Source organism: Protopterus annectens, chromosome 5.part0 (assembly GCF_019279795.1).
Source record: "Protopterus annectens isolate FY-2018-M chromosome 5.part0, PAN1.0, whole genome shotgun sequence".
Taxonomy (NCBI): domain Eukaryota; kingdom Metazoa; phylum Chordata; order Ceratodontiformes; family Protopteridae; genus Protopterus; species Protopterus annectens.
Window position 1 is genome coordinate 1900631435 of NC_056735.1, and position 22356 is coordinate 1900653790.

Consider the following 22356-nt stretch of genomic DNA (forward strand, 5'->3'; position numbering starts at 1 on the left):
GTCCATCTACTCAGTCTCATACAGACTGCTCAGAGGTGACCTGTGTCCGGCATACAGTGCCATTTCAGACCCAGCCTTGATGAAGTTGTTGCATAAACGTAAGACAAACTCCACTCGCGTAACCCACATGCAAGGCCTTAACCTGGTCTGTGACATTATTAGAACTTGTTGGGAGGATAGATTTGTGTCGCCCTCTTTAAGATGAACCTGGATGACTGGATGGGAAACAGAAAATATACCCCTGGGATCCCACCTGTGTCCCTGCTGGACAGGGGAAATAGGTGCTGACTTTGAGGGAACATAGGCAAAATTCTTGGCTAGGCTTATAAGGGCCTCTGGGCCAATAGCCTAGTATCATCTTATGAACCTATGAACCTATAAGTGCTATCACATAGATGGTTTTATATTTTTGGAGGTCAGGAGCTTACCCCACACTAGACATATGTCTGGTGTGTATCTGTTTGTTGCAGTATGTGTGGGTGTATTAGTGTACTTGACTTTTGGATGATGTGTGGGCTCAGGTGAGTGTTTGTGCTCCTGCTTGTTCTTGCAATGGGTTGGCATTCTAATTAGTAAACTAGTCAAAAAGTTTGTTATACTGATTTTTTTTAACTAGTTGATTCTCATCTAGTCCATTACCAAAATGTAAGACTTAATCTTGCAACACATTACACAGACCTCCAACATAAGAAAGTAAATCAAACATACACAGTTGCTATAACGTGGCACTGGAAAGATTCCATACTAACAAAATATCTGGAGACAAAACTAAGTAAAGCCAATAATAATAATAATAATAATAATAATAATAATAATAATAATAAAAACCCAAAAGACAGTTACTGTGTCATGGCAAACTCAAAAATATCTTGGTCAACGTATATAAAACAGATGATTAACTCAATGAATTTTGCAAGGTGTGTGTGAAAGTGTTGTGCCTAGTTGGGACCAAAATTAGGGACAACTTCTGTAGGTTAAACAGAATTTAGAGTTATTACTGCAAAGTAATTATTAAGTTGCAATAACCGGTATGCAGCAGGATATGGTGGAATTAACAAGCATCATAGCAAGCATGTGAAAAATATCTGCTTAGCTAAATCCTCCTATCACCTTGGATGAAACCTGTATATAAAGACAAATTGAGTCAGTGTTACATAGCTAGGAAAATTGACTATACTTCTGCCTGGTGTGGGATGTGGAGTTAGCAGGAATGCTTTGCAATTGATGTATTCTACCTTTCTTCCCAGAAATTACAAGTACTGAGAGCATTTTTCAATTTCCTCTAGTGTCTATTTTAGGGGAAAAGAGCTTGTTATTATTCTGTATATAGTTTCATCAATATCATTGATATCAAAGTTAGAATATCACATTATGCTAACAGTGAAGTTAGATGTATTGTCTGTCCGGGATAAATAATGTAGATAATTTCAAAATCAGAATGAGTAACAAAGAAAGATAAAAATGAAATTCAAAAATATGTTATAATCTTGCAAGACTACTTACAAAAGTTCCAATAAATATAGAGAAAACAAAAATAATTTTCTCCAGTAGATATAACAGTAAGCTCAGTCAGTTTCAATGGTGTAGGGGGATAAAGCTGTAACTATGATCCCAGGTGACCTGGATTTGATTAGTGGCCTGGATACCTGCTGAAGCTAACAGGGGAAAGGGAGGGTGTGTGAAACACACTTAAGAGTTCTTAGTGCTGCAATAGATCTCCTGGAGGTTACCAGAGACCACATGGAAGGGCTTCCTTCGAAAAATGCAGGGAAAGTCAGGAAGTGCTGCATCACTTGTGAAAGTGAACAACACACCCTTGAGATTGTCCATTGCATGCTGAACCCAGAGCCTCTTTACTGGACATGGGTAATGCGGTTAGGGGCTTAGAAGGAGAAAGAACTACCTTCATAGATGAAATAACCACTCTTCAGGCTTGGTTCTTACCCCTACGTGGAGTAACTACCAAACTGGCCTCTACAGCAGGTCAGAGAGGAAGGCTGATGGTTTAAAACGAACGTGTTGTGTGTGTGTGTGTGTGTGTGTGTGTGTGTGTGTGTGTGTGTGTGTGTGTGTGTGTGTTTATATCTTAGCTCATTTGGAAATTGAAAATTAGATATAAAAAGGATTTACATAGTCTGGGCATACTAATTAATGAAAAAAAATAGAGTTCTGTATAGAATATTATAAGATGGTGATAGTAGAAGAAAAATGTTACAAGTGTAGTTATTGATAATGAAAACACAATGTGCACAAAGAACAGCTGCAAAATATTTAATGGGCTGAAGGACTTGTGAAGAAAATACAATATTACATGCTTTAAAATATTTTTTGAAAGAAGACTTAATATTGGTAATTAAGGCTCAACAGAATGGCTGTTTAAGGGAAACTGAGTTAAACAATCAAGGATGGGTGAAGTATACTAGAAATGAAGGTTTATTTGTAAAATGCAAAAAAAAAAAAACAAAAAAAGGTGAACACAACATGGTTCTAAAGGTAATACCGAGAGAAAGTATTAGTCTGCTAAAAGAAATTAAGTGAGTCAAAACTTTGGGAGGTGTCATGGAATACTGGATAATTATAACGAAGACAAAACGTATACCAGTAAATAAAGCATCAAAAAAGGCACCGTCAAGGGGTGTGGTCAAGATGTTGAGCAGTTAGCAGCATAAAAAGTTCACTGCCTAATTTCAGTTTTTCTGACAGGATTATTTAACTTTACAGGTAATAAACTATCTACATACATAGTTTTATTCAACAATAAATACATTTTTGTTGAAATCAAGAAGAAAAATCAGCTTTTTGGGATTCTACTTAGTTTTTATCTTGTCATAAGTTTTTTCTGTCTGTTTCAGTTATAAGTCACTCTACAGCTTCTCCTCAGGAAAATGTGATGAAGAAAGAACTGCAATCAATTATTACTAGTATTCAAGATCTTTCAGTCAAACTTGACAAGGTGGACAGTAAAATGGATACTATAAAACAAGACAATAAGAAACAACTCAACTTATTTAATGAAATTATTAAGAAACATTCAGATCAAATTTCATCTATAGAAGAAACAGTAAATGATATGGATGGAAGGCTGACTAAAAAGGAAAATCAAGTGGAATTTCTCCTGAAACAAAATACTTTTCTTTTAGAGAAAGTAGAAGATTTGGAATGTAGGTCCAAGAGAAATAATATAAGAAAAGAAGAATGTAATATGATACATTTTCTGAATACCTGGTTGCCAAAAACTTTAAACCTACCAGAATCACTTTCATTCAGAATAGCGAGAGCCCATAGGTCTCTCTCAAATACTTCTTCAATGAACAATCCCTCTATACCGAAATCTATAATTGTTAAATTTTTCTCTACACATGACAAGGACTTGGTATTAAAAACAACCTTGTCTAACTCTCCAATAAATATAAATGGAAAAAGTATTAGATTTGATAATGATTACACTTCTATGATTTCTAAGAGAAAAGCCTGCATTCTCCTAATTAAAAATGTAAAGAAGTCAAACATCAAGGCTCAACTTATCTTCCCTGCTAAAATCAAGATTTTTCTTTCTGCAGTTCAGAAAATATTTAATACACTTGATGAAGCCTTGGACTTTGCTCAGAAAAATAAACTTTAGACAAACCAGAAGAAACAGATTGGTCTTTAACAAGTTTAAAAAAACAAGCAGTTAAAAATGGATGGGCAACTAAAGAAAAAAATTGTAAAAAATGTAAAGAAAAATAATGTTTTTTTTTTTCTTCTGTTCCTTTTCCTGTGTACATGCTGTACTACGATATTGAAACAATACTTTGATAACTTCTGATGAATATCACAATCCTAAGGTAATACCTTTTTTTTGTTTTTCTAAATACATTGAATAATAATATAAATAATAATAATATAAGTAGTAATTTATCAGATTATACCTATAGATTAATGGTATATCATATGGTTCTTTTAGTAATTATAAGTAAAATGCTATAATTTAAATCATTTTTTATTTTTACATTAAAATGAAAAAGATAAATAGTCAAATAGATTATTATAGTGCTATATTTTGGGTACTGGGCAGTGGTAGTACTGGCAATTTTTTTTATTATATTTTAACATAGAAGTCTGGGGGTATTTACTGTATATAATGATGGTACATATTGCGTAAATTCATAGCAGTGTTGTTTAGATATATTTCTTTTTTTTAGGTTGCTAGTTATTGTGCAGTGATTGGATGTTGATGGTGAGAAAGGGGTGTGTGCTGATGCATACATGAATGTTATTGCATGGTATATAGTCTGTAAGTGATTTTCAGCAACCTGCTTGTAAAATTCGTTAAATGTGGTTGTATTTCAAAAGGTTCAGCTCTCCTATAGCAGTCACAAGCTTTTTATAGCTTTGGACAAACTGTATAAACTGTATTTCCCACTTGAATGTGTTGTTTTTTTCATACCTTTTTCCTCTGCTCTGGGGAAAGTCACGAGCCAGATTCTTCAGTAAAAAGGTTTGATGAGACTTTGTGAGTGCATTGAAGAAACAGGAAGTCTAAGTTGAACTTTGGACTTCCAGGAAATGTGCTGGATGCAGTGTTAAGAGAGAGGTATAAAGAGATGAGGTCAGAGAATATGAAAATAAAATTTTTATGCAAGTTAAGAGACTTATTTTTTCATATAAAACAATGTTTTTTGAATTACTGAGATACCAAAATGTTATACATAGTTTTGTAAGGTCTACTGTGACTGACAGCATGCTGATACCCTTATACGAATTGCTATCTTAAATAAAATACTGAACTAGGAATGTCAGGCAGTTATATTAACTGTTTCACTGTTTGCAAAATTGTTTGTAATATTCTTGCATCTCATGCATAATTTGTTTTTCACTATTTAGTTTGTATTCTTGTTTTGGTCTTCTTGATTCATACCCTACAGTGTACTTTTGAGGTGAAAACTCACTGGGTAAACCACTCATGTAATCACCTAGAGTATGCATGTGCATGTATATTAGGGTGGGATAATAATTCAGGCTTGTGGAAAATATGTCAGAATCTGAGCCCTAACAGAGGCAGTGGGTCGCTTTAGTTGTTCAAGTACATATTACAATTGCTATTATGACACTGATGTTAGTAACACTACCATGGTGATTGTTGGCTTTCTTCCAATATATTGCAACAGTGTCATCAATAATGAAATATGCAATCACAGCATATTATGAAAAAATAAATGTATTAATTTTCAACCATCTGAATTTAAAAACATTTTTGAAATTTATCTCCTGGCAGAATTATATTTGATATTTGTAGCATCTAAACCAATCTTGTTAGCATAATACCATTCAATGTAAGCTTTATGTTTACTGTCATTAGTATATCAGATCAGACATCCTGAAGCCTCTTGTTTTTCCTTGAGATGTAATTTGTTTACTTCAGAAATAAGAGTGAGTGATTTATTATGTTAGTGCCAAATTTTATGTAATTCATACAAGTTATATCCAATCTTTAATAAGATTAATACATGGCATTCACAGTATTGACATATATGATATGTGGGTGTCCTACAGGGTATGCCTTTGTTTTGTTAACATAGAGGCATAAACCAGAGAAATTATAATAAAACATTTTCTCACTTGGTTGAATGGAGTATGTAGAAACAATGTATTTGTATCATTCCCATGCAAGGAAATTGTGGATCTAAGAGGTTCTGGAAGCTAGATTCAGTGAAAAAGGCATATAATTATCAAAAAGACCTGTTTGTTACTTATAGTATGGACATTTAGGGGAAGAACACAGTTTAACAGGAATGAATATAAATTTAGAAACTTTAACATAACATATATGTTTTTTTTCTTTTGTGAGCCTATTCTCTTAGTGTATCTTTTTATAGTATTTGCTGTAAACGCCAATAACTAGTCCACCAAGTAAAATAAAAAGATTTATTCAATCCACAAATAGATGAGCGCTTTCGTCATACAGACTTCAACAGATCTACAAACCATTTTAAAATTACATGCCATATATAGCAAAAAATGAACATGTGACATTCCAACTCATGAATATTGAATAAATAAAAAACAATACTTCTAACATATAACCTAAATTTTTTTAAAAATTGTCTTAAAACCTGACATAACTTTTAGAATGAAATATAAAAATATTAATAACTCAAAGAACACTGGCTCTATGTCTGAGTTCAGGTTTGATGCTAATAGCTTCATTCAAACCTGGAAATACTGCTGCATTTAATTTGAACTGCCATTTGGACTCAGCCTTTAACAATTTGTTTTTCCAATCACCCACTCGAGGGTCCACCCTTACAATCTCCAAAATTCCAAAAGTAAAACTATGAGTAGGATTCACAATAACATGTTTACTTAATGCATTCTTTTCATCTTTTTTCAAAATGCAATAACAGTGTTCATAAATCCTACGATTTAGTTTTCTTTCTGTTTTGCCCACATAATAACATGGGCAAGCTTTGCATGTTGCTAAATACACCAAACCGGTGGAAATGCATGAACCAAAGGCTAGTTTAATAGCTGTATCAAAGGGGGGTAGTGTAAATTGTGCCTTATCATTGATATAAGAACACTGTTCACAACATCTGCACTTGCGGGTCCCTAGTTTAGTGGGATGAGAAGGTTCTTTCTTATAATCTAACATGAATTTTAAATTATTGTCTACTTTATAAGTGAAACAAGGCTCCAAACCTATGGACTTAAAAAGTTCATGGTTACATTTGAGCATAGACCAATTATTGGAAATGATTTTCTTCACTTCCTTAGCAGTTTCTCCATAAGTTATAACCATTGCTTGTGAGAAATCTTTGCTTACACTTAAATTATTGTCAGATGCTTCAATTCCCAAACCTAATAATGGCATGTACCTAACATTCCACAATGCCAAGACATCATCCCGAATACTATTTACAAAGCCCAGGGGATATCCCCTCTCTAAAAACATATATGTGACTTTTTTAATTTCTTTTTCCACAATATCTAACTCGGAACACATTCTCACTACCCTCACCATCTGACCCTTGACTATATTTCGTTTGACCTGTGGCGGATGATTGCTGGAAAATTCCAAATAATCATTTGAGAAAGTGGATTTTCTAAAAACACTAGAAATGAAACAATTCTTGGTATAATCCTTAGTTATATTAACATCCAAAAAATGTATTTCATCTTTATTACCATTCCCTGTAAACTTGAAATAAATACAAATATTATTAATGTATTCCATGAAGGCATCAAAATGTTTAACATCCTTCCACAATATAAATAAATCATCTAAAAACCTAAAATACAACGACCATTCTTGGTTAAAGGGAGAGGTGAAAATAAATTGTCTTTCCCATTCATGCAACACTAAATTTGCAAATATGGGGGCGCAACTATTACCCATTGCCACCCCTTGAATCTGTCTGTAAAATTCACCCTCGAAGGTAAAAAAATTATTTTTTAAAATGATCTCCATCAAATCAGTAATAAAATTTATCATATTGCCACTTAGATTACTTCTCCTGATTAAAACATCATTAAAAAACTGTAAACCAACTGCATGTGGTATGGAGGTAAACAAATCTACTACATCAATAGTGGAGAAATAAAAAAATCCTTGCTTAATTGTCTTAAAAAATCCGAGAATCTTTTAAAATATATTCTACCGGGGTAACCGAATGTTTAATAATTCTATCAATGAAAACTCCTAAATAATTTGTTATACTATTTTTTCCAGAAATAATCAACCTATAAGGTGGATCCTGTATATTTTTATGAGTTTTCGGGATCCCAAAACATACTGGGATAGAGGATGTTCCACCTGTAGGAAGTTATATACTTCCTCATTAATGACTCCCTGTAAAAAGAATGCATTAAGTAAACATATTATTGTGAATCCTACTCATAGTTTTACTTTTGGAATTTTGGAGATTGTAAAGGTGGACCCTCGAGGGGGTGATTGGAAAAACGAATTGTTAAAGGCTGAGTCCAAATGGCAGTTCAAATTAAATGCAGCAGTATTTCCAGGTTTGAATGAAGCTATTAGCATCAAACCTGAACTCAGACATAGAGCCAGTGTTCTTTGAGTTATTAATATTTTTATATTTCATTCTAAAAGTTATGTCAGGTTTTAAGACAATTTTTAAAAAAATTTAGGTTATATGTTAGAAGTATTGTTTTTTATTTATTCAATATTCATGAGTTGGAATGTCACATGTTCATTTTTTGCTATATATGGCATGTAATTTTAAAATGGTTTGTAGATCTGTTGAAGTCTGTATGACGAAAGCGCTCATCTATTTGTGGATTGAATAAATCTTTTTATTTTACTTGGTGGACTAGTTATTGGCGTTTACAGCAAATACTATAAAAAGATACACTAAGAGAATAGGCTCACAAAAGAAAAAAAACATATATGTTATGTTAAAGTTTCTAAATTTATATTCATTCCTGTTAAGCTGTGTTCTTCCCCTAAATTTCCATACTATAAGTAACAAACAGGTCTTTTTGATAATTATATGCCTTTTTCACTGAATCTAGCTTCCAGAACCTCTTATGACTAGTCCTCTTGGACTAGTTATTGGCGTTTACAGCAGCTTCCTTTGGTTATTAGTTTCATTGCTGCTGGTGGCTTTATTGTTTCCTTTTTATAGTATTTCATTTAGGTCAAAGAAACTTCATTTATAGGATATTTAAAGTAATTTCATACATAAATATTTGCATGACTGGAAGTGAGTCGTCATTCAGAAATCATCTGAAATGTGGAATATGGACAGGAAATATATAATTAGAGTTTATATATAGCAGGCTGATTCTTTAGTATTTAGAATATGCATTAAGAGTTTTTAGAGTCAGTTTAGAGTCAAATTGACTTCATATGATTATAGTGTGCCAAATGATTGTACCATTTTGGGCAGAATGCAGAAACTTTGCTAACAATTTATGGTCAGACAACTGCACTATTACAAATTCTTTGATTTTATTTAATGTTCCAAATCTAGATTCCATACCAAAAACTCAACTGCCTCTCCTATGGTTCATTCTGGCCATTGCCAGGAAAGTGATCACAATGAATTGGAAAATTAAAAATATTCTCTCTTTTTCTGAGTTTATTTACTTCGCAAAAAGTGTATGTAACAAGGAATTATGAACTATGTATAACAGAACATCAAATATCATACATAAAATCTATCTTGGCAAAACTTACAGACCTATTGGAAAAGTTTTAATGGTAAATTTTTGTTACGGTATCTGTATATAGTTCTATTTGTTTTTAGTTGATTGTTTTGTATTGTAAATTAAATGCAATATTTTTTTTAAAAAAGGGTACTGTCAAAAGAACTGCAACATAACAGTGTTTATTAGCTATTTTGAGAACTTCTACTAATGGTCCTTTGTCAATAAGGAACAGTTAACGCACAGTTCCCAGAAATTTATGATATGGAACAAGTACTTTGTATACTTTTACTTTTAAATATGGCTTGCAGTTTAATGTATCTTAGTTTTGTACTCTATAGAGTGGTAATTATGTCTCAGGTAAACCAGTGAATATCAGGCTTCGGAAGTCCAAGAACTTACTTCTGAATCTAGGTTGTTTAAATTGCAGTGGAATACGCTACCAATTAAACATTTCCCAATTATTTTTACTTTATGCCATTTAATACTTGGTCAGCTGTTATTCTTGTTTTATCACCTGAGTTTACAATTATTATCAGTTACTTTTCTACTGTGTTTCTTATTTAGGATTGTTTAATTAATAAGGATCAGCATCAGATCAAACCAGGATAGTCAGATCCTGGGTAGATGATGAAAGGTACAGGGATGCATCATGCATGTTGACACACAATCTGTCTGCAGACCTATGCCTTCAGTATCTTCTTATACATATTTGCTTTCTTACATGTCTCTTACTTGCATAATGTAAGCAGTCATAATGCATTGCATTTTCCAGTGTTTCAGACATGAATGGTTAATACACTCACTCTCGGGTCCTGATGACTTCCTGCCTCCATTTCCTAGGACTTGCATCCATTTTTCACCCATAATGCCCAAAACAGACCAATATAACACTTGTGAGATGCATGCCACTGGTACCTACATTTAAGATTGAAGGTAGAGATGGTTTCTAATCTTGTTTATTACTGCTGGGCCCTGTGATTCCTGAGAATGCTTAGTTTTCATATGGTAGATAAACCTGGAATCACGCTAGTGCAGTTTTCCTGTTTCTTCTATGCATTTATGTGACTGCTATGGAAGTTTGCTTGTGTGCCAGATGTAAGAAGTCTACTTGTGCCATGACTCCTAGCCATTACTAAAATAATGAAGAAGAGTCCCTTATCTCAAGAAGGGAGGGCTGTTCCTCAGCCTCTCATATCTCACTACCATCCTGGCTGGATCTTGATCACCCACACTGCTTGTCACTATACCTCCCGACCATACCAAATTACTTAGTTTTTACAGAGTTTTGAGGTCCAAATAATGGGGTGCCATGACTCCAGAGTGGCATCCCTTAATTTCCGAATTTCACTGCGTTCTTTATTTAACATTTTTTTTGAGCTGACATCATCTCATGCATGATGACATCAGCTCCATGAAACGGCCTGCCAGCCTGTTGGATGTGAGCTCAAGGGCTCAACATGCATGCATTTCTGGCTGTTCCTTAGCTGTTAACAGGAAGAGAACAAGTCGCAATGCAAGGTAATACTTTGTTGCTGCCTACTTAGCTGCTGTTTCCCTGAGATTTGCAAGCTGCAGAGGTATTTATGTACGGACAGGAGGTAATGCTTTGCTGCTGCCTATAGAGCTGCTGTTTCCCTGATATTTGGAGCTGCACAGGTATTTATGGACAGAGGAAGCTGCCATTTTGTTTGCAGATATTTAAACTGCCATTCATTTTGTTTGCAGAGATTTAAGCTGTCATTAGTTTTGTTTGCAGAGATTTAAGCTGCCATTCATTTTGTTAGCAGAGATTTACTTGTACCTTAGGTACAGGTGACAAGAGCCTAAAGTCCCTACCCACCACCACTTATGAAAATGTCTCAGATTTATGCCTCATATTTTTGTTTTGTTCCTCACAAAATCTGTGGTTTTCTGGATTTTTGTGGCAAATCAGTGAAGGATTGAATTCACTAAATAATGACAGGCATTTGAATTTCAGACTTCATATTCTTCATAAAATAAATGGTAACACAAAAGCTTTTATTCTAGCAATTTTCTAAGTTTATGAGATCAGTATTAAAAATGTGTCCCTATTTTTGGGGATGTATTCCCCCATTATTGGCTTTATCCAGTTTTTTTGTGCTAAGAGGTTGAGAGTAGCTATTGTGAGAACTGAATTCTGTATTCCCCATTATTGGCTTTGTCCAGTTTTTTTGTGCCAAGAGGTTGAGAGATATGGTGAGAAGTGTGAACTGAATTCACTAAATGATAACCATTTAAGTTTCAGTCTTCCTAAAGTTCCTATCTTTCAGGAAACTGCTGATTTGGCATAGTGGCATGTTGCTCTGTCTGTAATGCACAGGGTCTTGGGTTCAAGACTTGGTAGTGAAATGTATGGTGGTAACACAATTGATTCTAGCAACTTTCCAAAATTAAACAAGCAATGTTTAAAATGTGTCCCTGTTTTTTGGGCTTTTGCCCCTCCCCCCAAATCAAATTTGGCTTTTTCCAGATTTTTTGTGCTGCAAAGTTGAGAGATACAGTTGAGTGTTGAGTGGATTTTACAAGGAGCTGACAGCTTCAGGGGAAGAGAAGTTTAGTGTTGTTGATGCTGAGTCTGCTTCCATTGTTAATACCATAACAGGTTAAATACTTGCTTTTGATGCAGGAGACTGTGGGTTCTACTCCCACAGTATGCAGATGCATTGCTGATACTGTACCGTGTTGTACTTTTAAAGGGGGTGGGTGTAACAAGTCAAGGGTGTAGCTACAGATAGAACAGAAGTAAGAAATTGTGCACAAGGGCATTTGTGTCTCAGTGGAAAGAGCAAAAAATATTAACCCAAATTCAGGAACAGAAAATCAAAATGATTATATAAGATTATAAGAAAAAAAAGTGTGTGTAAAAAATTGTATACACATGTCTTCTGTTGGTTTCTTGTTTTTACTTGCATTTGCATGCAAGTATGCCACAGTATATTAACTCTTAGTATGACCAACTACTTTAATACTGTATTGTATTAAGTACAATAAATACACTGAGACAAACTGTTTCAGTTAGTACGACTTTACTGTTACATTTTTCTTTTGGCTCTACAAGCATGTAATACAGATGCTGTCAGCTCTCTATGGCAAATTCCCAAAGCTTGTTTATACACACTCATATTTATAACAAAGTCTGATATATTTTTCTCAGACTGATGTATAACAGTTCTTTCTTTGTATAACAGTTTTCTTTTGTTCCCTTGTCCTTGGTTCTTTGTAGTTTGATGATCCATGAAAAGACATCGGAAAACTTGATGTGCCAACGTTATCTTACTGATGTTCATCCTTATCTTGTTGATGTCTTCTGGCCATAGCTATTTTTACAAAGTTTGTTTCTCAATAACATACTCCTTTTTCTGCATGGATGCCAAAATTTAATTAAGCTCTTTTTGTCAGCACACTTGTTAACTTGATGGTTAAGGTGTTTACCTCACAAACACAAAGTACAGGGTTTGAGTTTCACAAAAAGGAAACTGGCTAGCCTTAAAATGGTCCACAGGGGCCTAATATTTTCCTGAGAACCTAGATCATGATGATTTAATTATGCACCCAGATACTTGGTTCTGTCTTACTTGATGTATACCTGCACAGTGAAATGGGGGAATATCTACAGAGCAATCATCCATCCACACAGATGCATTTTCATCCTCTTATCTGTTGCACTGGTAGAATACTAAAACATCAACGACTTGTAATAGCAATAGCTTTTTGGTTCTCGTTGCGTTTTCTAGTTAATTTAGTGCTACTCTTTTGCATACTGTTTCTCACTAAAAAAATTATAGATGCCTTTGAGTTTTGACCATATGGCTTTAGCTGAATCGAAAGGCTGCATGATTATTTTTTCATAGAATGCTGCAAGTCAGCCAGTAGCTTCTAACTGTGCCATGACATTACATTTAAGGATTAAATGCTGTTTTAAATGCGACCATTATTTCATTCTTTCATTCATTTTTAATATACCTGCTTCGTCCCATGTAGGATCAGGAGGCTACTCCAACAAGCAAATGAGTATAAGGCATGAAACCAAGTTTGAATGGGATCCTAATCTATCGCAGGGCATACTATAAAACTAAAAAAAAAGAAGTTATGTACTTACTATAACGTTCCATGTTTGTAGTCCATCTCGCCTACATTCTTGCTGGATGGGTTTGTAGCTGATATTTGGTTCCGACTCGGCCGATACTAAAGCTTGAGAGCTTTTACTGGCTCGAGGCTAGCCCTTATCCCATGGTGCCTCACGGCAATTCTCCAGATCTAGTTTGCAAGAAAGCAATAAGTACCTATCAGTTAAGACAAATATCAGAGTTGCATATATACAGACAAAGGATTTTGAAAATATAATCCATGCCAGGTGGACAACAAAAGAGAACTAGGTCAGACAGCACCAGCATAGTCCACCATATCCCCCAGAAAAACAGGAAGAGGGTTGGAGGGAGGTATGGAATAATGTAGGCGAGATGGACTACAAACATGGAATGTTATGGTAAGTACATAACTTCTTTATGTTATGTAGTCCTATCTCACCGTAATTCTTGCTGGATGGGACAGCGTCCCTAGCACCTATAACCCGAGTGGCTCAAGCGAAGAGACTCTTCAGTACAGTGGACCCAAAGGAAGACCTGTCCCAGGAGGCCAAATCCAATTTGTAATGAGTGACAAAAGTATGTGGTCTTGCCCAAGTAGCTGCTGCACAAATAGTATCAATTGGGAGCCTAGATCTAAAGGCACATGAAGTAGATACAGCTCTAGTAGAATGACCTTTAACATTGATGGGTAATTGTTTGCCAGCTTGTTGATAAGCAAATGAAATGAAATCCAAAAGCCATTTTGAAAGAGTGACCTTAGAAAGAGGCAAGCCCTTCTTCTTGTCGGAAAAGGAAACAAATAGTTGATCTGATTTTCTGAATTCTTTAGTCCTGTGTAAATAAAATCTGAGAATTCTGACTGTCTAACTGGTGTAGTCTATACTCAGATTTATTAGAGTGGTTTGGAAAAAACACAGGTCACTCAATAGTAGTATTCAGATTGTGCTCTGAGCATACCTTGGAAAGAAAGGAAGGGTTTGTCCTGAAAGAGACTCTATCCTTGTGAAAAATAATATAAGGAGGTCGAATAGTTAGAGTTTGCAGTTCTGAGCCTCTCCTAGCAGATGTTATGGCTACTAAGAATAGTGTTTTCCATGGCAACAATTTTAGGACTGATGAATAGGATGGCTCAAAGTGTGCAGACATCAAAGATAAGAGGACTAAGTTTAAGTCCCAGGGTTCCAATGTTTGTTTGATTGGAGGCCTAAGAAGAAAAAATCCTTTTAAGAAAGTTTTACACAAGGAGTACTGCATAAATGGATTTCCCATGAAGCCAAAATGGAAATTGGAAATGGCAGCTAACTGGACTCTAACTGTAGCGGCTGCTGCTCCTTCATGAAAAATTGATGCTAGGAAGGATAAGATACATTCTATAGGAGCCATATATGAATCTAAGCCCCGGTTCGTAGCCCAAAACAAAAACCTTTTCCATTTGCTTCAGTATAGTTTCTGAGTGGAAGGTTTATGGGATGAAATTAGAATGTGTTTGACCAAAGGGGATAGGGGAATACACCTGGCTATTTGTGGAACTGGAGCAGCCATGCTCTCAATTTGAGGGTGTAGATGGTGGAGTGGAACTGTCCCGACTGATGAATCAGAAGATCTGGAGATGGCTCCAGAATCCATGGTTCCTCCAAAAGATAGGGGCACAGGAAGGGAAACCAAACTTGTCGAGGTCAGTAAGGAGCAATGTGGATCAAGGAACTCCTCAACTGTTTTGCTTTCTGTATTACCTTTGGGATGAGTAGAAAAGGAGGAAAGGCATAAAGAAGTCCCGGGGGCCAATCGTGGACTAGACCATCCCTGGGTGACATCCCCGGATGGGGAATGAGGGCAACGTAGCTGCTGCATTTGGTATTCAGGTGAGTGGTGAATAGGTCACAGTACTGCTGGTCCCATCTGTGAAATATCTCTTTCTCAACTTTTGGATTCAGGAACTACTTGTGAGGTATCAGAATTGCTTGGCTGAGTTTGTCTCCTATTACGTTGGATTTCCCCGGGATATGCATTGCTATCAGGAAGAGATGAGTATCCATCACCCATTTCCAAACTCTTAAGGCCTCTCTGCAAAGTGGGTAAGATTTGGTTCCCCCTTGCTTGTTTATGTACCACATGGCAGACATGTTGTCTGACTGAATTGCAATTGTCCTGGTGGGAAGGGAGCTGTGAATTGCTTGGAATGCATGGTTCTGCTGGGAAGCGTCCGTGGTCAAAACTGCTTTCTCTTGGGGAGGAACAAGTGGACGACCTAGGAGAAGTTGTTCTGTGCACAACCACCGTGTCAGATCCTTTTTGCAGGTGCTTGTTATAAAAATCTGGTAAGACAATGGAAGGTCTTTCACTGACCATTGGGCAAATAACAGCCACTGAAGTATCCTCATGTGTAGATGAGCAAGAGGAACTAATAGGATGGTGGAAGCCATAGTCCCTAGGACATGAAGGACTACTCTGGCCTGAACTTTTTGTTTGTTTAGCAAGGATCTGACTTGGCTGTGTAGAGACTCTACTCTTTCTGGTGTTAGTCTTGCTGACATGGCGGTTCTGCCTATTTCTGATCCTAAGTATACAATGAGCTGCGAGGGAGATAAGACTGACTTTTTCAGGTTGACAGTGATGCCTAGACTGGCGCACAAGGATAGAGTCTCATCCCTGGTTGTGATGAGTTGATGCTTGGTGGTAGCAGTAAGGAGCCAGTTGTCTAGGTACGGAAACACCTGGAATCCTTGACGTCTCAGGTGAGCCGTTACCACTGCCATGCATTTGGTAAACACTCTGGGGGCTGTAGTGAGACCAAAGGGCAGTGTTCTGAACTGAAAATGACTGGCTCCCAGCCGGAAGTGTAAGTGTCTCCTGGAGCGCCTGTCCATTTTGATGTGGTAGTACACGTCCTGGAGATTGATTGAACACATCCAATTGTCTTTACCTATAAAAGGAATATCGACTGCAGAGTGACCATTCGGAACTTCGATTTCTTTACATGCTTGTTGAGCCTGCTGAGATCTAGAATTGATCTCCAGTCTCCTGTCTTTTTTGGAACTAAAAAGAATCGAGAGTAAGTTCCAGATCCTACTTGCTCTGTGGAGACTTCTTGGATGACTCTTTTTTGCAGCAACAAGATGACCTCTGATGTTGTATGGTCTAGTTGAATGTGTGGTACATCTGGTAGAGACTGGTTTGTTGGGGGTTTGGAAACAAAGGAGATCAGGTAATGTCTGGATATTATGGTGTGTGCCCAACAATCTTGGGAGATGGCTAGTCAGGCACTTGGGTACAGCGATAGATGACTCCCGACTGCCTTCAGAGATGGACAGTTGGGCAACCCCTCAGGGACGATGGAAGGGATGATCAGAGAAAGTTTCTCTGTCTCCCTGATGCTGTGGACCTCCTCTGCTGCGAGGGGGGCATCTTCCATTATATCCTCTCCCTCTGCCTCTAGGGGAGGGTTGACCTTGTGCCTGAGGGAAACCTTTTTGGGATTTACGGAACCACATTTTCCCTCCTGTATTACCCTTGGGATAGGGTTTAGACAGGTGGGAGAAATGGACTAAGATGGTAGATAAGGTCTTCCCTTCCTGCTCGTACCTAGTCAAAATTCTCTTTCACTTAGGGTCCAAAAAGAGATGAACCATCAAAGGAGATGTTAGTGAAGGTAGACTTGAAGGACTCCGTAAAATTACAAAGACGCATCCAAGAATGTCTCCTGAGAGATATTCCTGCTGCGGCTGCCCTACTCACTCCATCTGTCACATACGATATCAGCCTCATGGAAGAGTTAGCTATGGAAGTAAGGGTGGAGAGCTGCGTAGAAGCCTTATCCATGGAACTTGGAGATACTGAACCCTGGAGGGTGTCTCCTAACTCTTTCAGGAGATCCCTCTGAACACAAGTAAAATGAGTACGGTAATTCAACGATCTTAGTGTAAATGCCACTGAAGAAAAAGTACGCTTCCCGTACCTATCCATCGTCCTGGACTCATTGTTAGGAGGATGGATATTAGAAGATGTCTTGGATAACTCCTTCTTGGCGGCCACTGCTACCACCATAGCATCAACAGGAACTCCCTAACTAAGAAAAGTCTTCTCCTCAGGTGCTGTCATGAACGTATTTGGCCTCCTTGGGATGGTCTCCTCTGAATCTGGACAGGTCCAGGCTTTCCATGATATGACCCCCCCCCCAAGAGTTGGTCATAAGGCGGTGTCACCCAGGAGGTGGAAGTTTGAGAACCAAAGGCCTCAAGATACACTGATTCATCCACAGTAGGGTTAGAGGTCTTCCAATCACCCCGCTGTCTAAGGATTTCTAGGATGTCAGAAAAGGAGACATCCTCAGAGAGGAATCTAGGGAACCCTTCTGATTCCTCTAAATTAGTGTCTGACATGATAGACTCAGGTGAGTCAACATGCTCCCTCTTACACAGCCTCTTCTGAGGGATCTCTCCAGTGGGATAATCTGGGGTGGTCTCGGAAGAGGGGGCACCTCCAATGGGGGCTACTTGGGCCTCTGGCTCCTTACGCTGTGGGGGTGGCTGGGGAGAAGAGGTTGCTGTCTGCTGCTGGTGGGACGCAGGTTCCAATGGTATGGCTTTAGCAGAAGATAAAGCTTTCTCTATAGCTTTGAAAGCCCCCCCCCCCTCACTCTGAAGAAGACCTCCGTTCCGAGGCGACGGATGGTCGACGCCTAGCAAGGGGGAACGGCTCTGAAGCAGAAGTGAGAGCTGAGCTGAGTACCTAGGGTGACTGTCCCCTTCAGAGTCGACTCGACAGCATCGGCTCCCAGATCCCGTGGCTCCAGAGTCAGCCATCAAGGATAGAGTAATTGGCTCCGAGGAAGTAGATTGAATCCCCAGAGCTGATGGGTCCAAGACAGAAGAACCTGAAGTAATAGGCTCCAAGAGCGAAGCAGTCAGAGGAGGAACAGTAGTCGATAAGGGGGTTGGCTCCGAAACCTTTGGGTCCAGAGGGGCCAAATTTTCTTGCAGATCTGGATCTGAAAGCAACCTCTTCACCACCCGCTCGATGTCCTCATCAGATAGAGTCCTGGAGGATCTGGTGGAGACAGAAGGAGATCTCCTTCTCTCCAAAATAGGAGATCTCAAGGTGGGAGACACAACCTCAATTTCCGGTAAATATTTCGGTACAGAAGGTTGCCTCGGCACCAAGGAGACTAACGGCACCGAAATGGATGAAGTTGAATCGGAACCGGAATTTCTTGGCTCCGACGCTTTTGTCTTTTTAGTCGGCACTGAAGCTGGGGCTGAAGATTTTCTCTTAGAAGATTTTGGAGCTGCCTGACCAAGTTCCAGCTGTTCCTGGAAGGAACTGGTCATGAGACCCCTTTCAATAGGTTTTCTCTTCCTTTTGTTTAAAACTCTGGTGCTAAATGCGTGGCAAAAAGTGCAGGGCTCCTGTAAATGGGCTTCGCCAAGGCAGTACATGCAACTGGTGTGACTATCTGTGAGAGACATTTTTTGTGCACATCTATCACACTTCTTAAACCCCGAAGGGCGATGACTCTTATGCTCCTTATTCTTATCTTTAGACATTTCAACTACCAAGAATAGAGTAGCTAGATAAACAACAAGCAATATAACATTAAATACTAACTACAAACAAAGAAGAAGTGCAGAAGAAGGAAGAATATAACTTTTTTTTAATATATAAACACTTACACACACAGGGAGGAAAGGCCCTCTAACTTAAATGGGCACTACGGCCCTCTAACTTAAACGGGCCATAACAGTCCTTTGGGGAGGAATAGGGGTCGGAAACTCTCGAAAAACAGTCACACAATAGACAAAAAATATAAATAGTATATAAAAGATACAAAAGTCAGAAAAAAAGACTAAATTTAGCAAATAAAGTTTTACTTAGCTAACGAGCCAGTAAGACACAACCTCAAAGCTTTCACGGCAAATGAGATCTGGGAAATTGCCGTGAAGCACCATGGGATAGGGGCTAGCCTCGAGCCGGTAAAAGGTCTCGAGCTTTAGTATCGGCCGAGTTGGAGCCGAATATCAGCTCTGAACCCATCCAGCAAGAATTACAGCGAGACAGGACTACATAACATGAAGACTATGTCAAAAAGCGTGCAAAGCGCTACACCATACATCTGTCAGACATTACATATACTCAGCTGGGAAAGGGACTTGGCAAGATGAAAGGAATGGAAGTTGGTGAGGAAGCAGCAGCAATAACATCAAAACAGGTAAGCACTGATGTGTCGATACTAATTTCAGATGATTTAAAAGTAAGCAAGCAGCGTTACAAAGCAGTAAAGAAGGAATGCAGTGTACTGGAGTGACTGGGAAGAGGTTATTAGTATCTGGAAAGAATACATAATCTGTCATTACAAAAAGAAAATTAAAATCCATTTGGAGTGTTGTGTGCAGTTTTAGACTCCTCATTTTCCCTAGTTATAATCAGAATAAATTCCTTACTAGAATTACTTCTTACAAAAAATCATTTCAATGCTGTTGAATTTTTATTCTCTATTATTTTTGTTCTGCATAATTAACTAATATTCTCTCCTATTCTTCCACAGATTCCCTTATTCTTTTTTATTTTAGGTCTGAAATAAAGCATTTGGCATGAAATAGACTTGAACTCCCAGTTTCATGAAAAATAAAATAAAATAAAAAATAATAATAAAAAAATAAAATAAAAGAACTTAAATGGATACTGTACCCCCATGATAGCATTTAACATGCACATATTCTTTGGAAATTACTGGCTTACCTGCAGTCTAGCTTGGCATTGTTTGTCATGAGTAAGATGCAATTCCTACAAGAAATATGAACAATATTCATAGTTAACAACTACATTTTTTGAATTCTAGCTGACAAAAACACTTCTAATTAAAAAAATCAAACAAACAAACAAACAGTAAGCTACATATTAGGTTAGCAAAGTTCTGCAGACAGTGAAACAATTCATGGGCATATTTTCTCTCTCTACACTAACAGACTATTATTCAAAAAATACATTGCATTACCACATATATTGCGCTATATAGGTTCATTGTTTCATAGGTTGGTACTAGGCTATCGGCCCTAGGGTCTATACAAGCCTAGCCATAACAATTCCCTGGTTATTTCTTCCCACACTATTTACTTCCCTGGACCCCTGTCTAGCAGGGAGAATGACGTGATCCCCGGGGTGAATTTCCTTTCTCCCATCCAATCGTCAAGGTTCCTTTTGAAGAGGGCTAAAGAGGCGCTCTGCTTGAAATGTATGGGCAGTCTATTCCAGAGTCTGTGGAGTCTCTGGGTCAGGAACCTATCCCTCCAGCATCTTTTGTTTATTGTGATGACAAGGTTTAGATCCCTGGAGCGTGTGGCTCTGAGGGATTGGGATTTCTTTAAGTGTAGCATGTCCAACAGCTCTGGGTTTGACATGGCCTTGTATGTTAAGCAGAGATGGCCTCTGAGTAGACGATATGTGACAGAGTATAGCTGGAGTTTTTTAAGGCGGTCAGCATAGGGTATCTGTTTAGGCCTGTGATTCTTTTAGTGAGGTATTTCTGCAGCCTTTCCAGTTGTTGCAGATGTCTTGAGAGGTACATACCAAATGGGGCGTTGTATTCTATAATGGGTCTAATGAGGGATGAGTACAGTAGGACAATGACCTCCTTTTTTCTGGATGAAAAGCCCTTAGTGATGAGGTGTGCCACATAGAAGGGTTTCCTGACTATTGTGGCAATGTGGTTATTGAAGGTGAGACCACTGTCCACCTGTGTCCCTAAGTATCTTATCACACTTTCGGTGTTTAGTGTACTGCCACCTATGTGGTAATTCATGGGTACATGTTTTTTTCCCAAAGGGGATAACTATACATTTCTTGGCATTGAGCTTGAGCCCATGGCTTTGTCACCAAGCATCTGTTTCTGTAAGGCCCTTTTGTAGAGTATCCACATAATTTGGGGATTCAGTAATGACTCCCAGTTTGCAGTCATCTGTGAACTTTGTTAGCTTGAGTCCCTTAGTGTTGGCCTGTACTTCAGAGAAGTAGATGCCAAACAAGAGTGGTCCCAGGACTGAACCCTGAGGCACTCCACTTGTCACTTGTCTGGAGCTGGATTTGGAGTCAGCTACTTTTACAGTGTGGGTTCTGTCAGTAAGCCAGTTAGCAACACATCGAGTGACGTAGGGATTAATGCCCAGCTTAGTACGTTTATCTATGATTCTAGAGTGGGGGATGGGGTCAAAGGCCTTGGCGAGGTCCGGATAGGCTGTGTGGACCGCCTTACCCTCATCCATGGCTCTGGAGACTGATTTGAAGAAATCAATCAGGTTCAGGAGACAAGAACAGCCCTTCATGAACCCAAACTGGGTGGGGTCCAGTGTTTGAAGGTTGCCAATATCTTTGTTTATAAGTTCCATAATAATACGTTCCATGGCATTGCAGATCAGGAGTTCCCGGGATCCAAGGTGGATCCCCCCTTGTGGAGTGGGATAACTGTAGCCGTGCGCCACTCAGTGGGCACGAAGCCTGGGGTGAGGGTATGATTAAACATGAGACTTAGGTGAGATGCCAGTTCATTTTGTATTTCATGTAGTACACAGCCCGGGATGTCATCTAGTCCCATGGATGCTATATTCTTAGCTTTGGAGAGTGCGTTTTTTACCTGTGTGGCTGTTATTACTGGAATTTGGTAATCTTCCAGTATTGAGATGGGCCATTTGGGGGGTGAAGATGGCACTGAATCGATCTGCCAGGATATTGGCAATATCCTTGGGATCAGTATAGTTAATGCCATTCTGTTGTACCTCAGAGCAGATCGGAGCATTGCCATTTAGATTCTTGACATAGTTATAGAATGCCCTGTGGTTGTCTTTGGAATCTTCGGTAATTTTATTTTCGTAACTAGCTTTGGAGGATTTTACGAGGGATCTCAGCTTCTTACTATGGCTTGTAAGGGAATTTTTTGCATTGTGGGATTTTCCTCTTTTCTGCAACAGTTTCTTCCTTTTGTTGTAAAGTTTGTTTATGGCAGGGGACCACCAGATTGGCTTCCTTTTTTTGGAGGAGAGCATCTTGGTTCTATTTGGGATAGCATGATTCATGCATGAGTGGATGTGATCATACAGTGCCTTAG

At 38.1% G+C, this 22356-nt stretch overlaps 1 protein-coding gene across 1 annotated transcript in view; it reads right to left on the minus strand.

Annotated features, from left to right (window-relative positions):
* ERICH6B (glutamate rich 6B) overlaps positions 1–20280 on the minus strand; it is a 701186-nt gene extending 680906 nt beyond the window's left edge. Inside the window, exons 1-2 of the mRNA XM_044072050.1 lie at positions 20254–20280; positions 19998–20042 (exon numbers count right to left, since the gene is read on the minus strand). Coding sequence (XP_043927985.1) covers positions 19998–20042; positions 20254–20280 — 72 coding nt within the window. The remainder of the gene's footprint in view (positions 1–19997; positions 20043–20253) is intronic.
* Between the last annotated feature and the right edge of the window lie 2076 nt (positions 20281–22356).